Consider the following 14,658-nt stretch of genomic DNA (forward strand, 5'->3'; position numbering starts at 1 on the left):
ACAGGTGCTTTTGAACATTAAAATGGAAAATGTGGTTCAATGTAAGAAAGTGTAAAGTGATGCACCTTGGGATTAAAAAATCTGTTTTTGCGTATACACTGATAAAATCTAGCTGACAGGACTGACAAAAAACGGTAGCTTTGGGTTGTGTTGGATAGCTCAATGAAAATGTTGACCCAGTATGCAAGAGCTATGAAAAAGGCATACCATGTTAGGAAAGGAATTGGAAATAAACCTGCCTAAAGTGCCACTGCACTTGGAATACTGTGTGCAGTTCTGATCACCATTCATTAAAATAGATACTGTACAGCAGAAAAGGATATCCAAAATGATCAAGGGATTGGAGCATCCCCTATCAGGAAATGTTACAAGCTCTTTGGCATAGAAAAATGTTGCGTAATGGGGGACATGATAGAGGTGTATAAAATTATGTATGGAGTGGAAACAAGGATAGAGAGACGTTGTTCTCCCTCTCTCATAATATTAGCATGCAGGTTCACCCAATGAAGCTAAACAGTGGCCCTGTTCAGAAGCCATGGTTTACTGTGTCTTCTGAACAGGGTCTGTAAGAGGTTCAATACAAATAAAAGGATGCACCTCTTCACACAGCACATGAACTATGACATTCACCACCACAAAATGTAGTGATGGCCACCAACTTGGATGGCTTTATAAGATTAGACACATTCTTGATTAACTAGAGTAAAGCCCACTTCACCATGGGTGCTAGTATCCCTGGGCAGGATCTACACTACTGCTTTAAAGCGCTTTATAACAGTTATAAAGCGCTTTAACTGCTTTAAAGCGCTATAAAACTGCTATAAAGAGCTTTAAAGCAGTAGTGTAGATCTGTCCCTGCTCTTTTCCTGATTTTTTGCCCGTTCCCTCACCACAAGCTCACAAATAATGCAAATGTGGCTCACTCATAGTGAATTCCCCTTCTGAAATTCGCAAGCAGTGGGGCACTGCCCTCTCTTTCATGGCCCCCGATTGGCTGCCTATATCCCCCTTATAAATGAAGTTATAAAAAATGTAATATAGCATCCAATACTGCCACAGCACTAGCGGGAAAGACTGCTAGTGCAATGGAAAAGTAGTGCTTATTAGTGCAACTGGAAACTATCTAAAACTCCTGTTTCCGTAATAGGACAGGTCAATGGAGGCCGTGGAATGGATTTTGACTGCTAAAAGACTGATACTACAACATTGGAAAGATAAAAGGTCACCACTTATAATGCAATGGATTGAAGACCTAACAACACTAGCAACATTTAAAAGTGTGGTATACAGGTGCCATTTATGAATGGACTTATATTTGGATATTTGGTCTGTCTTTTCAGAAGTTTATGTGCAATTTACTCCTTATTCCTTTTTAAAAGAATGTTGTAATATTTGAAACTGAGGCCTTTAATTATGTAGTTACTCGTGTGTTTGTTTGTTTTGCTGAAACTTACAATAAAAAATTGATTTTAAAAAAGGAGATGCAAACTAAGACTAACTTTTAAGGACAGCCCCATCTAGAGTAGTCTAACCAGGAGCTTACCAGTGTGTAAATTACTATGGTCAGTAATTCAAATTATTCAAATCCAGTAATTCAAATGAAATTGAAATATTTACAATCTGTTAAAAAAATTGTGATGAAACCATTAGCCTATAGAATACTTTTCCAATGTCTACTTTGAGAGGTATGTGAATTATTAAACTACAAATCCACACCTGCAGTAATAGTAACCTAGGAGGCTGCCTTACACGGAGTCAGACCCTTGGTCCATCTAGCCTAGCATTGTGGACACTGAATGGCAGAAGCCTCCCAGGGTTGCAGGCAGGTGTTTTTCCTTGCCCTACCTCAGGATGCCGGGAATTGAACTTCAAACTTTCTACATGCAAAGTATGTACTGTATCACTGAGCCCTTTTACATAAAATTATGAAGGAAGGTTAAAAACATGTCACTCGATATATTTGGTATCCTGTCTTGTGCATCCCTAATAATTAATTCTGCTTATTACTTCTGAATCAGCTTCAATGTATATGGCACTTAAGGGAACAAAACAAGATGGACTCTAACTCCGTAAAAAGAAGTCCTTGAAATATATGATTCATCAAATGTATAGTTAGAGAAAGGGGACAAACAATAAAGGGAACTGAAAAGAAAATGTTCTCTATTGGTAGCATAGTTTACAAGTTTAGTTCTAACGACTGATGCAACCTCAGTGTCATGATTAAGAATCACTTCACACAACAGCCCAGGCACACTGGCACTGCTTGTAGCAAGCATCTGAAGTGAGGAAAATAGATGCACATCCATGCTGGTGACCTGTAATTGACCTGTCTCTCAGGTGAACTTGGGCTCCACATAAAGCAGAGGCTCATACCTGCTGGCCTCTGGGCCAATTGCAGCTTGCAGCACAGCCACATCCAGCCTGCAGCCTTTCTGCTTGGGCCTTGCCTCCTCCTCACTTCCCCTGCTCACTGCTGCCCCTGGCATCTCTTGTGCTTCTCCTGCCTTTTTCCATAGAAGGGCAAGGGGGAAAGTGTTCCACTGGGAGCTGCTGCCTTGAGCACTTTGACGTGGAGGCTCCTGAAGTGTCTCTCCTGGTCTTCAGTCAGGAAAAGTGAGGGGGGAGCTTCAGGAACGGCTGTCTGTGTGAACGGATGGATGGGATGTGTGAATAAATTATGTGTGTGTGTAAGAATTAAGGGATGTGTGTGTATCTGTGTGTGAATGGGTGTGCAGGGGTGTCAGAGGGAGAGAGAAAGAGTGTGGAGGTGGCTGTGGCCCCGCCCTTTGCTAACATGCAGCCCTGGATGGATTACGCATGAGGGAATGAGATCTTGGCATGGTGCAATAAGGCCCTGAGCATTGGCCAACAGAGGGAATGGCAAGAACCATCTCCTGAACACCAGCCAACCTGACCAGAGTAGGTCATGTAACATCTGATTTTTATATGACCTTACAAGCCAGGCATGCTTCTTTGATTTAAGCAACAGAGGAAGTTAGCTTGCTTCTACTCGTGGTCATAAACATGCCTCACTCAGTCTTTGCCAACACCCAATGATTCAATAGGAACCTGGCTTCACAAAGCGTTGTTACACAGTGTTGTCACAGGATATTGTTTATTTTGAAAGCACGTTATACCAGCTAGCATATCATCTTCTCAAAACTGACTTCCTCCTAACATTTTGTTTGATGGGAAGAGACCCTGTGGCGTTACACCCCACAAGTCAATTCCAAATGTATGTCTGCAGTGTGTAAGTCTGTGGTTTTTATAATGTTGGCCTGAGTGGGCGGAGTTAGAATGTCTTGGGAGTGATATATATAAGGGAATGACTGAGGGGATTGGGGGTTCTTGTTCCTGTTCTTTTCAGAGGTTCTTTTGGAGAGAACCTTTTCAGGGAGACTTGTTAGGTACTCTTAGAGTCTGTAGTGCTCTCTGTATTTATGGTACTTACGTTCTGGGAAATTTGAGAGTCAGTGTAGTGAGTGGTGTCTTTAGAGTGTGGTGTGCACGTAGTGGAAGTATATTAATCAATACTGATAATAAAGAAAGTACAAGAGTGATTGTGTGAGAAAAAGGAAAGCGCGAATATGAGAATGACAGGATTGTATGGAAAGTTTCAAAAAGGTTTTTAAATGTTGTTATTTGAAACAAAGCTTATGAACTTTTAAAAATAAATTTTGATTGTTTTAAAACTACCACAAAAATCCCACGTGTCTGTTTGGCGTTTATCATCTTAAGTTTACACATTCAGCACCCACTCTGACAATCATTCACCTAAGCAGATATAACTCACAGCGCATTATTATATATATTAAAATCCATTCTCCATTTTAAACCCCTTTCTCCACATAGTTTGGAGGAAGGTTGGCTTTATCCCTTGCCTCAGGCATATCAAGTGGTGGTGCTTGGCTTGAGCAGGGAGTAGCCTTGGCCGGGTCTGGTGTTCAGAGCCTGTGTCGCCCCATAATAAGTGGTGGCAGACGGGAGGTCTGGTGTTCAGAGCCTGTGTCGTGGCAGACCCTTTCCCATTTTCCTTTTTGAATAAAGTCTTAAACAATTTCCCGAGCATTTATGTAACTTTCCCCTTTCATCTGAAGTTAGTCAAAAACTCTTTCAGAATTAAATTAAAACATATTAATTAAAACATTTTTACGCTATCTTTCCATCTATATGGAACAATCTCAATAACAAGCAGACTTCTGTATCAAGCTAGGAATATGATTTCCCTTATAATAGCTTTACATGTAAAGGAACCATAAAAATATTCTTTTGGAATCATTACTCTAAGCAGACTTACTTGGAACTTATAATTTTAATTAATTCCAAGTAAATGAAAACTTACATTTAAAAAAAAACTTCTGGTGGAAAGGGGATTTAAGCCAGAATTGTAAAAATATACTGATAGGTAAGTTGGAACTAGCTCAGATTTGCATGCATAAATCGGCTTGATGCTGTTTCTTCACAGAAAATTGAAAAAAGTGACTGGAAAATGGAAGGAATCCTTTATCACATCTTTCCTGTATTTTATATACTATACAGTATATTCATGATTTTATATGCATATGTAGTAGAGTAGGTGCTTAGATCTTCCTTTACACTGACTTTACTTGGGAAAACTTTCCTATCTATAGGTTGCTGCAGAAGTCAAGCATATTGTTGTCATGCAGCAGTAGTAAATTAGTCCTTTATCAGTATTGCATTTAGATATCCTTTTGTATGGTGGTAATGCAGAATCATAGAAGTTTGGCACTAAAGATGTTCTGAGATATAAGTAATATTTGTGGACCTATGTTCTGCCAATGATTCCCACAAATTAGTAGAAATTATAATGGGAAACATCAACAATAGAAAATGGTAGCCGACAAATGTTTTGAGAGTTTTTTGTTTTGTTTTGCTTTACCTCCTACTGCTCCCTTAGAGTGTACATGTCACACCCTATACACTCAGCACAGAATTGGAAAAGATATACAACTTTACCCTTTATACTTGTTTATTAGTATCTTATATTTTACTTGTAACATACCATAATCAAAGAGTCAAAGAGGTTAACCTATTTCTGTAGGAGTCATGCCCATGAGTAGGAATGATATGTTCTGTTTTCATAACGTTAGTAATTATTCATTTACAAGTAAAGGAATCACTCATACAATGGTACTTAGGTGAATCACAATAAATAAGGCAACCAGTATAATTCAATACAGCGAACTTTGAGGCATCTGACCAGATATTTACTATCATGCCTCTGCAGCAGTTAAGTATAAAAAACCCATAAATGATAGAGCTGCAGCATAAGAAATAAAGTGCCCATTAGGGGAAATGTTAATTAAAAGCAAAATCAGAAATAAGTTACACATCTTCAGTCTTTAGTAACCAAATGTGTAAGTTGGTATGAACTGTATATATATGGCCCATATGGTACTCCAGTTATTTAGGCTGCAATCCTAAACACACTTACCAGGAAAGGAAGTAAGTCTAACTGAATATAGTGAGACTCACATCTGCATAAACATGTAGGATGTAAATACGTTCTGAATGCCAAATTAATGCTATCTGTGATGTTGAGTTGTGTTCCACAAGCATTCAGGTGAATATACCCCACTTATTTACTGAGGATTAAATCCAATGTCACATGAGCGAACATCCACTCATATAATGGGACTTCCCTTTGCTCTCCTTCCCTCTACAGGAGTCTGGAACAGATGTACGCCCCACCCTTTATATCTGGCCCACATTCCTCCAATCCACATTCCACCAGCAGACAGGCAGGGTTGGATCCAACACTATTGCACCAAGTCTGTGATCAGTTTATAAAAAGAGAATTGCATGTTTTCTTGTGCATGCATTGTTTCAACTGAACACTAAAAAGAGGCTTTAGATATATTAAATAATAGACTTCTTATTCTTACCATCAATACAGTAAAAATCAGTACAGTTTGCACATGTAGTACATATACAGATGAGACCAAGTTTTGATATTTTGGAGTTAGGTAGGTATAATATGGTTTGAGAAAGTTCCTCACACGAAAAAAAAATGTTTCTGAAAATGGCTATACACAACATCTTGCATATATTAAAATGTTAAATACTGTTCAAAGCTTTGCAGTGCTATAGCCTTACAGTGCAGTACTAAATATATTACTCAGAAGTTGGTTCCATTGAGTCACTGGGGCTTATTCTCTAGGATGTGTGTTAAGATTGCAGCCCTCCATCCCATCCCTATGCATATTTATCTGGAAGTAAATTCCACTGAGTTTACTGCGACTTTCTCCCAAATATGTGTGCAAATGGTTACAGCCATACAGAGCTATCCTATACATGATCACCCAGATGTTTATTGAATTCAGTGGCAGTTACTCTCAAGTAAATGTACACAGGAACTGTAGCCTTACAGCACAATCCTGTTTATGCCTACTTGGAAGAAATTCCCACTATTTTCAGTGGAGTTTACTCCTAGTAAGTGTGCATAATAACATGCTTACTAGGGAGTAAATCCCACTGAACACAGTGGGACTTACTTTTGTATAAATATACATAGGATTGTGGTGTTAGTGTACCATCTGCAATAGCACGGCATTCTTCCCTTCTTCTGAATAGTAAAAAAAAAATCAATTGTAGCTAACATATGATTAGCACATAAAACATTTATAATGACTCTATTAAGCTAAATACCTCCTACAATTTTGTTAACTATGAATGATATGGAAATTCTTGATTACCTTTTACACCCTGATCCTAAATACACGGAAAAAAATCTTTGAATAGTTGTGGTCCAGAGCAGGTGCACGGCAGATTCATAGATTCATAGAGTAGTAGAGTTGGAAGGGGCCTATAAGGCCATCGAATCCAACCCCCTGCTCAATGCAGGAATCCGCCTTAAAGCATATCTGACAGATGGTTGTCCAGCTGCCTCTTGAATGCCTCTAGTGTGGGAGAGTCCACACCAAACTGCAAATCCCTGATTTTAAATGTGGTTTAGTGCCAGAGACTGTTGAGGTACACAATCCAGATGCACAATCTCTTGTATATGCAGACTTCACTGGACTATGACTAGTATTTTTAGAAGTAGCATTCTACCATACACTACATTAAAAGATACCAAGGCTGCAATCTTATGCTTACTTCAAAATGTGTTTCACTGAACTCAGTGGGACTTTTTTCTATATGTTTAGGGGGATGATGCATGTCATCATTCAAGATTGGTAGCTCACCAATAGTTTCCCAAGAAAACATCCTACCTCATATCCTGAAAAAATAAGCAAGTGCTGAAAATAAATCAAGACTTCATGTATCTTTAATAAAAATATGTAAGAATAAATACTTAAAGAGCCTCTGCTATTGGGCAGTACAGAAATGTAATAAATAATTAAAAATCATAATACATTTCATTTTGTTTACTGTTCTAGTATCAAGCAATCTAGTATCAAGCAATCTTCTAGCAATCTTTGGGATTATTTCTTCCTTGAGCATCCCCCTGGAATGCCTCTCATGAACTCTGGAGGGTTCCCTAAGCCTTCAGAGCAGCTTTTCAGGAGGCCCAAGTGGCTGTGTGGGGAAGGATCATCTCTCTGTCACCTTCCTCTAGCAGGAGCAGAACTCTGCTAAGCTCTACTGTGGATTGATTACTTTTCTTATCTGTCTTCATATAATTTAATAACTGCAAAAATATTCATGAATAGCAAAAACAGATAATATTACTACTTAATAAAAAGTTGCAAATTCATATTTTTTAGAGGAGAGAGCAAGGGAAGAGCAGGGAAGAAGCATCACTTCCTATGCCTGATGCCAGTTACACAATGGGGAGAAATAAGATCTATTGTCATAACAAAGTTCTAAATGAAATGACTTGTTATTAAGAGCAAGAATTTCAAAGGCAGAACAAACAAACTGAGACAATAGTGTGTGTGTGTATGCAAGTGGTCGTCTCTGGTTTAACAAGGTAATGAGAAAAGAACAACACCAGACAGTGATGTCACCGCATGCAGAAACAAAGGAAGCTGCACATGATGAAAAACTAGAAACCCTTTACTGTGGCCAAAATGAAGAGAATCATATCCAAAATCACTACTTTAAAATTTTATGAGGTCTACGTAAACACTGTAATCAATTAGGTGCAATCCTAAACCCACTTACTTGGAAGTAAACTTCAGTAAAATTAAGAGCTTTCTCCCAAGTTGAGGATGGTTAGAATTTGAGTATTTGTCTTAATCTGTGATGTGGTTCCATTTGTTAGTTTTCAAACTAAATTTCACCCAAACTAACTTATGGAAGTTGTTTTCTATACCTTTGTCTTTTAAAAATGAAACCCCCAGTGTATAGAAATATAAACACACTTGCAAAAAGAAAAAGAAACAAAGAAAGTCTCCCCCCTCAGGCTAAAGCAAGAGGCTCAATTGTGAGGGAGGTTTGGCGAGTTGTCAAATTTCAAACCTCAAGAGTAGAATAAGCACTTGGAGGAAGAGGAGATGGGGAGGCACCCCCGCCCCCAATTTTCGACACTTTATTCATGAGGTAGAAGTCTTTTGGTTAATATCTGTTCCAAGCCGTTTTGAAAGTGAAAGAAGTCCACAGAGGCTTTCATCAAAACATCAACCAAAGGGGAATTTGCATCCTCACAATATCAATACATTAAGCAAGCCATGAAGGGTCTTTTTCTCCTCTCTATTATTCTCTCCTTGCATTCTTACCACCTTTTTAATCTCGTTATTTTATCCTCCCCCGTGGGTCTGTCTGGCATACACAGCTCTTTTCATGACCACCGCCGCCCCTCGACCCTCTCTCACTCCGGTTTCCCCCCTCTTGTTCTCCTTTTGCTCTCTTCCTTCCAGCACCACCCCCGACCCATTTTTCTCCTCGCTCTCCAGCAGTACCTGATATGGCGGCGGCGGCTCCTGATCCGGATCAGTCCCATCCCCATAGCTGGCTCTGTCCGACTGGGACTCGTGCAGCAGGGAAATATCGTCTGAGGTGGGGGATTTCAGGCAATTCCCCATCTTCCCCAAAGGGAAGTGGGGTGTCTCCTCCTCCTCCTCCTCCTCCTTCTCCTCAGAGACACAACGCCAGCTCCAGACGACGGCGGCTGCTTTCCTTTGGCTTCCCGTGGGCAGCAGCACCAGCAGGAGCCCAGCGCAGGAAGCTCATGCCAGCTTCCTACCCTGCATAAGCGGCTTAGCCCCTAGTCGGCTTGCCCCAGGGACCCGCTGCCTCTCTCCCTCTTTCTCTCAGAATGCTCCACACTCGCAGCTCTGGCGGAGAAATGGCAGCGGGAGGGAAGGCAAGAGGAGGTTTCAACCTTCCGCCGCCATCAGGGCCTCAGCCAGGGGGTTTGTTTAGACCTCTGGCGGGGAAGGGGAAGGGGGAGGTGGCGTCCAGGTATACACAGAGCCCGTCTCCTCCCTCAGCCCCAAGCGCCGTTCTTCTTCCTGGTCACCCGCCTTCTGCGCACTGTGCTTCGTCAGATAGGCCTCTCGCTAGCTCCTCCTTCCTCCCTTTCTTTTGCGCGGATGCCAGCCTGGGTTACAGGCCCGATTTCTCCCCGCTGCATGCTTCGCCCCCACCTTCCCGTCGAGTCAAAGGGGAACAAGCACTTTAGGGGCTGCCTTTTTGTTCCCTGTACTAAAGGAAGTGCTTCCCTGCCGCTCTCACTAATATCCCTCCCATATAATTTGCCATCAGATTAACATTTCCATTAAAAAAAAAAAAAAGTAGGGCCGCGGCAGAGCTGTATCTGCTTTTTAGGGGTGTAATATTGCATTTCCTAAAATAATAAACGTCTGGCAACTTTTCACTGTAAGATCAATATGTTAATCTAGTGTAAACAGTAACCTGTAGACCCATCCTATCCTTGTTAAACCAGAACTCACATTCATTTCAAAAGGACTTCCAGTAAAGTATGTTTAAGATCACAACATCAATATTACAGAACGTTGGGTGCTTTTTCCTTCTAGCACTAACACTTAAGGCTGTTAATGTTGCAATCCTAATAACATTTACCTAGGAGTAAGCCCCACTGAATTGAATGAGGCTTATTTAATATGTATAGGAGTACACTGTAAAAGTAGTAAAAGGGTGTATTTTTCCCAGTAGTTAGTTTGTATATTCTTATACAAGTTAGTGATGGTGAGCAATGTATAAAACCAAAAGGTGACCATTATTTTGTATTAAATAATCGGAACCAAATAGAAGTGTTTGTTGGTGTGGGTGTTTTTAAAAAAACTTTGTGTATATTTCTTCATTAGTGTTTTGAAGTCATTGCCCCCCCATCAATCCCTTAATAGAAAATAGTTATACCAAATATGAACTGTCACTTGCTATTAAGAACATTTGATAGTGTTATTGTCAGCTTCCACCTTCCCACCTCTCCCAGAGAACCTGACATGAAAATATTAGCTGCAGTCTGATACACGTGTACATTTGAACCACGTTGAAAATCACTGGAAGCACCTGAAAACCATACCTGCATCTGAGGAAGATCAATGAATACCTATTTTTAAATTTGTGACAGAATGGGAAAGTTAGCTGATTAAGCCACATTAGTTGCAATGATTTTGATAGATTTATTAGACTAGGCCACCCAACACTTTTAAGAGTGCACAGGATTGTGGCTACTCTTGCAATTTTATTGAACATTCTCTGGATTTTTGCAAAAACAACTTTATTTTGTGCATACTCAACATAATAGAACAGCTTGATACTGAAGGTATGACAGAAGTTGGGGTTAAAGTATTCAGGTTTGTTGCATTGGATCCAAGATCTGCTTTCTGTTGATGGAAAAACTCTGTTCATGGAAGGTGCCTCCAACTGCTTTTCAAGAATCTTCCCTCAAGTTCACCCCATTCAGCAGGATCTCCTGCCCCTCTGTGTAGCATTTTCAGAGCGCTGAAGGGACTGCCATAAAGAAGAGGGGGTGGGGAAGTCCACTTCCATTGCCCAGTTGCACATGACTAAATTTGGATCCAACCCCTTGTTTTGTGCCAGTTTCCTTTTGGATGGAAACTTCTGTCAAGCATTTACATATGACAGCAATGGCTATGTTCATAAGTTTGGGGGAAATGAAGATAAGTAACACTGTGCTCAAATTATATACAACATAAACCATCATACATGGAGAGGTTTATCTTCTCTTCAAAGATCTTGCATTTTTGAAAATACAGAAGTTAAATCTGTCTTGAGCGCCAAAAAATAATGTTTTAGAAAAAGACCCATGTTGCCTACAATATTTTATAGAAGTCAAATCTCAATGGGGCCACAGGGTAGGTGTTTTTGGATTAGGAGTGAGGCTGCTACGCTCTGACACTCCACTAGTGACAAAAAGCCAGGGAGGGGCTGTTCACTTAGAGCTCCATCACACCGGGGTGGTGGGGTGTGTGTGGACACACTCCCTACCTTCGCTTCTCTCGTCTGCAGGAGGCAGACGACATCATGTGAGGAACCTGAGCAAACTCTGTGAGTGCTCAGTAACGAGCATGCAATAAAACACTTGTCGGATGGAGCTCTTAATTATTATTTATTTATTTATTTATTTATTTATTTATATAGCACCATCAATGTACATGGTGCTGTACAGAGTAAAACAGTAAATCGCAAGACCCTGCCGCATAGGCTTACTATCTAATAAAATCATAGTAAAGCACTAAGGAGGGGAAGAGAATGTAAACAGGTACAGGTTAGGGTAAACAGGCACAGGGTAAGGTAAAACTAACAGTGTAAAGTCCAAACAACATCAAGTTTTAAAAGCTTTAGGAAAAAGAAAAGTTTTTAGCTGAGCTTTAAAAGCTGCGATTGAACTTGTGGATCTCAGATGTTCTGGAAGAGCGTTCCAGGCATAAGGGGCAGCAGAGGAAAATGGATGAAGCTGAGCAAGGGAAGTAGAGACCCTTGGGCAGGCGAGAAACATGGCATCCGAGGAGCGAAGACGACGAGCGGGGCAATAGTGTGAGATGAGAGAGGAGAGATAGGAAGGAGCTAGACCGTGAAAAGCTTTGAAGGTCGATAGGAGAAGTTTATATTGGATTCTGAAGTGAATTGGAAGCCAATGAAGAGATTTCAGAAGTGGAGTAACATGGTCAGAGCGGCGAGCCAGGAAGATGATCTTAGCGGCAGAGTGGTGGACAGAAACCAGTGGACTGATGTGAGAAGAAGGAAGGCCAGAGAGAAGAAGGTTGCAGTAGTCCAACCGAGATGGTTAAATCAAGATGGGTTAATCACCTACACTGTGGCCCCAGCAACCAATATGAATCAATATTGTTAGTTCAGCCTTGCATTAAGCGCTTTGTGTTTGATGTGAGTCACAAAAGGCAACTGAGTGGGCTGGTGCAGGTGGGATGTAGTGTTCCATCCCTCCTTTACACATTGAAACCAAGTGGGCTGCTAGAGCGGGGGAGCCCCCTCCTCCCTGCCCAGCATACAAATGCAGCTGTGCATCCCTCCTCTCCTAGTCCACAGCAACCTAGTAAATTCTTATGTAGGCTATTAACTTTGAGGGAGTGGGGGAGTTAATTACAAGGCTGTGTTAGTTTGTGGTGTGAAGATGGTTGATAGGTTCCTACAGAATCTAAGAATGAACAGCCTTCCCTTTAACAGAAGCCTGGTGTGGCGATACCCACCTTTCTGTCACTTAGGTATGTCTGAGTTTGTATGTTTAGTGAGTGTGGAATGTTTGACTGAGTGGGTGTGGCTAGTGATGCTATGAGAAAGGGGGAGGGAGGAGTATAAATAGGTTGGCTGAGGAGTTTGTGAGTTTAGTTTTAGTTTGAGGTTTGGTTTTAGTCTGGCTTGTGCTTCGTGAGCGTGTTTGGTGTGAGGAGTGAGAAGCGATAGAATTTTAAGGGACTTGGGATTGTTGTTTGGAATATAAAAATATGCAGGTTTGATCTAAATTGAAATACGAAAGATTTGTTAAATTTCAATAAACTTTACTTTGTGTTCTGTTATCATAAACCACGTGTCAGCTCGGATTTATTACCTGCTATATTACACAGTGTAAAAACATCTAACAATACACCTACAGTGCAGTAACTCAGTAATAGAACCTATTTTCCCAAAACCCTTTACCTTGTTCCCTCACATGTAGGGGAGAGGTTGTGTTAGTTTTACCCTTTCCTCAGGCTTTTCAAGAGGTAGTGCTTGGCTTGAGAAGGGTGTTCTAGGCAAGGCCTTCTGTATGAGGTCGGTGCCGTCACACCTGGCTGGCCACCTGGCACAGATCTTTTGTCCAGATGTGCACCTGCATTCTCTACTCCATGTGGGAGGGCAAGGTTTTGCCACACATTTTATAAACTTGTAAGAATATGTTGCTAAATAGTCATGTTGCCCCTACCATTAGGCAGAACGAGACACTCACCTCAAGCAGCAGATATGTTGGTGGTAGCAACGTGTTGGAGAGAGCTGCCTTGAGGAGTGGAGGTAGATACTGTCCCATTGTCCCTAGTTCACTGCCTTGAGAAGTGGAGGAAGATGCTGTCCCATTGCCAGTGTTGAAGAAAGGTGCAGTTGCAAGTCCAGTAAGTTTTTTATACGTGGAATGGGTGGGGGTGCCATCTTGTATTTTGTTTCAGACAGCAAAGTGCCCTATACCATGTGCAGCCAAACTCTGCAATATGTTGCCCCACAATCAAAAGTATTGTGTGGTATGGTCAGAAAGGAGTGCTATCACTCACCATGATCCATATCAATAGAATCAATAGAATTCTTCTTCCCCCTTAAGCTAATTTAACATTGTGACTCCAACAGTACTAATTAAAAAATATAAGAATTGCCAAGTTTGAAAAAGCTTCCACAATGTGTGAGCTTGTGACAAGCCTATGTAATAAACAGAGAGCACCGCTCTAGACCACACACCATCACACCCAGGTATCTGTGATTCATGAAGGGAAGGAGACAAGCAAAAAACACGGTGAAAAGAAGCACTGAACAAATAGCAAAAACAAAGTCATCTGAGATTACCAAATGGTCACTTTCTCATACTTGTACAACGAACTGGACAGCAGTACCAGGTTTCACTGTACCACAGCTACTGCCCATGAGCTGGTGTACCTTAGTAACTAAGAACAAGTCATGAGCCTCAATGCCACCAGTTCAAATCTCATGAGCTCACCCTGGTAGACCTTGAACTCAAAACTATATTGCTTTAATCAAGCTACTATTCTCCTAGCCGATCTGCAATATAGGGATACTAAAAATGGTCTACTTTGCAGGGCTGCTATAAGGTCATTAATAATATATGTGATGTGCTGAAATGCTTAAAGCACTTTTCTTAAATGCTACATAACATATACTCCTACTAGAAACTGTATGTTTCAAAAAGATGTTCAAATTAAAAAAAACATAGCTGAAGAAAAATTACTGTTTGGGTTTTTTGAAATTGAGTATATGCCACTAAAAATATTGTATTTGACTAGTAATATAGTATTTGACTACATGTCTATTCACGTCTTATAAAAATTAAGTGGAAACTCAAAGACAAGTCCATACCAAATTTTGAATACAGAGATAGCCACCTTCTCACACCCAAATTAAAATGACTGAATATGTTTAGTCAGATTTAATTTCTGGGAAAGAATGTTGTCCAGTAAATAAACAAAAATAAAACAAAACTTGAGACACATTCCAACTATCAAAATTTTTTTCTGTCACAAAACTCATCTTGTCATTGCTTCATTT

The 14,658-nt window shown here is 40.5% G+C and overlaps 1 protein-coding gene across 1 annotated transcript in view; it reads right to left on the reverse strand.

The window, feature by feature from the left end:
* The window catches only part of RNF11 (ring finger protein 11), a 33,708-nt gene extending 24,254 nt beyond the window's left edge, over window positions 1-9,454 (reverse strand). Inside the window, exon 1 of the mRNA XM_063139051.1 lies at window positions 8,868-9,454. Within this exon, the coding sequence (XP_062995121.1) occupies window positions 8,868-8,990 (123 nt within the window). The 5' untranslated portion in view covers window positions 8,991-9,454. The remainder of the gene's footprint in view (window positions 1-8,867) is intronic.
* Between the last annotated feature and the right edge of the window lie 5,204 nt (window positions 9,455-14,658).

Source organism: Elgaria multicarinata, chromosome 1, assembly GCF_023053635.1.
Source record: "Elgaria multicarinata webbii isolate HBS135686 ecotype San Diego chromosome 1, rElgMul1.1.pri, whole genome shotgun sequence".
Taxonomy (NCBI): domain Eukaryota; kingdom Metazoa; phylum Chordata; class Lepidosauria; order Squamata; family Anguidae; genus Elgaria; species Elgaria multicarinata.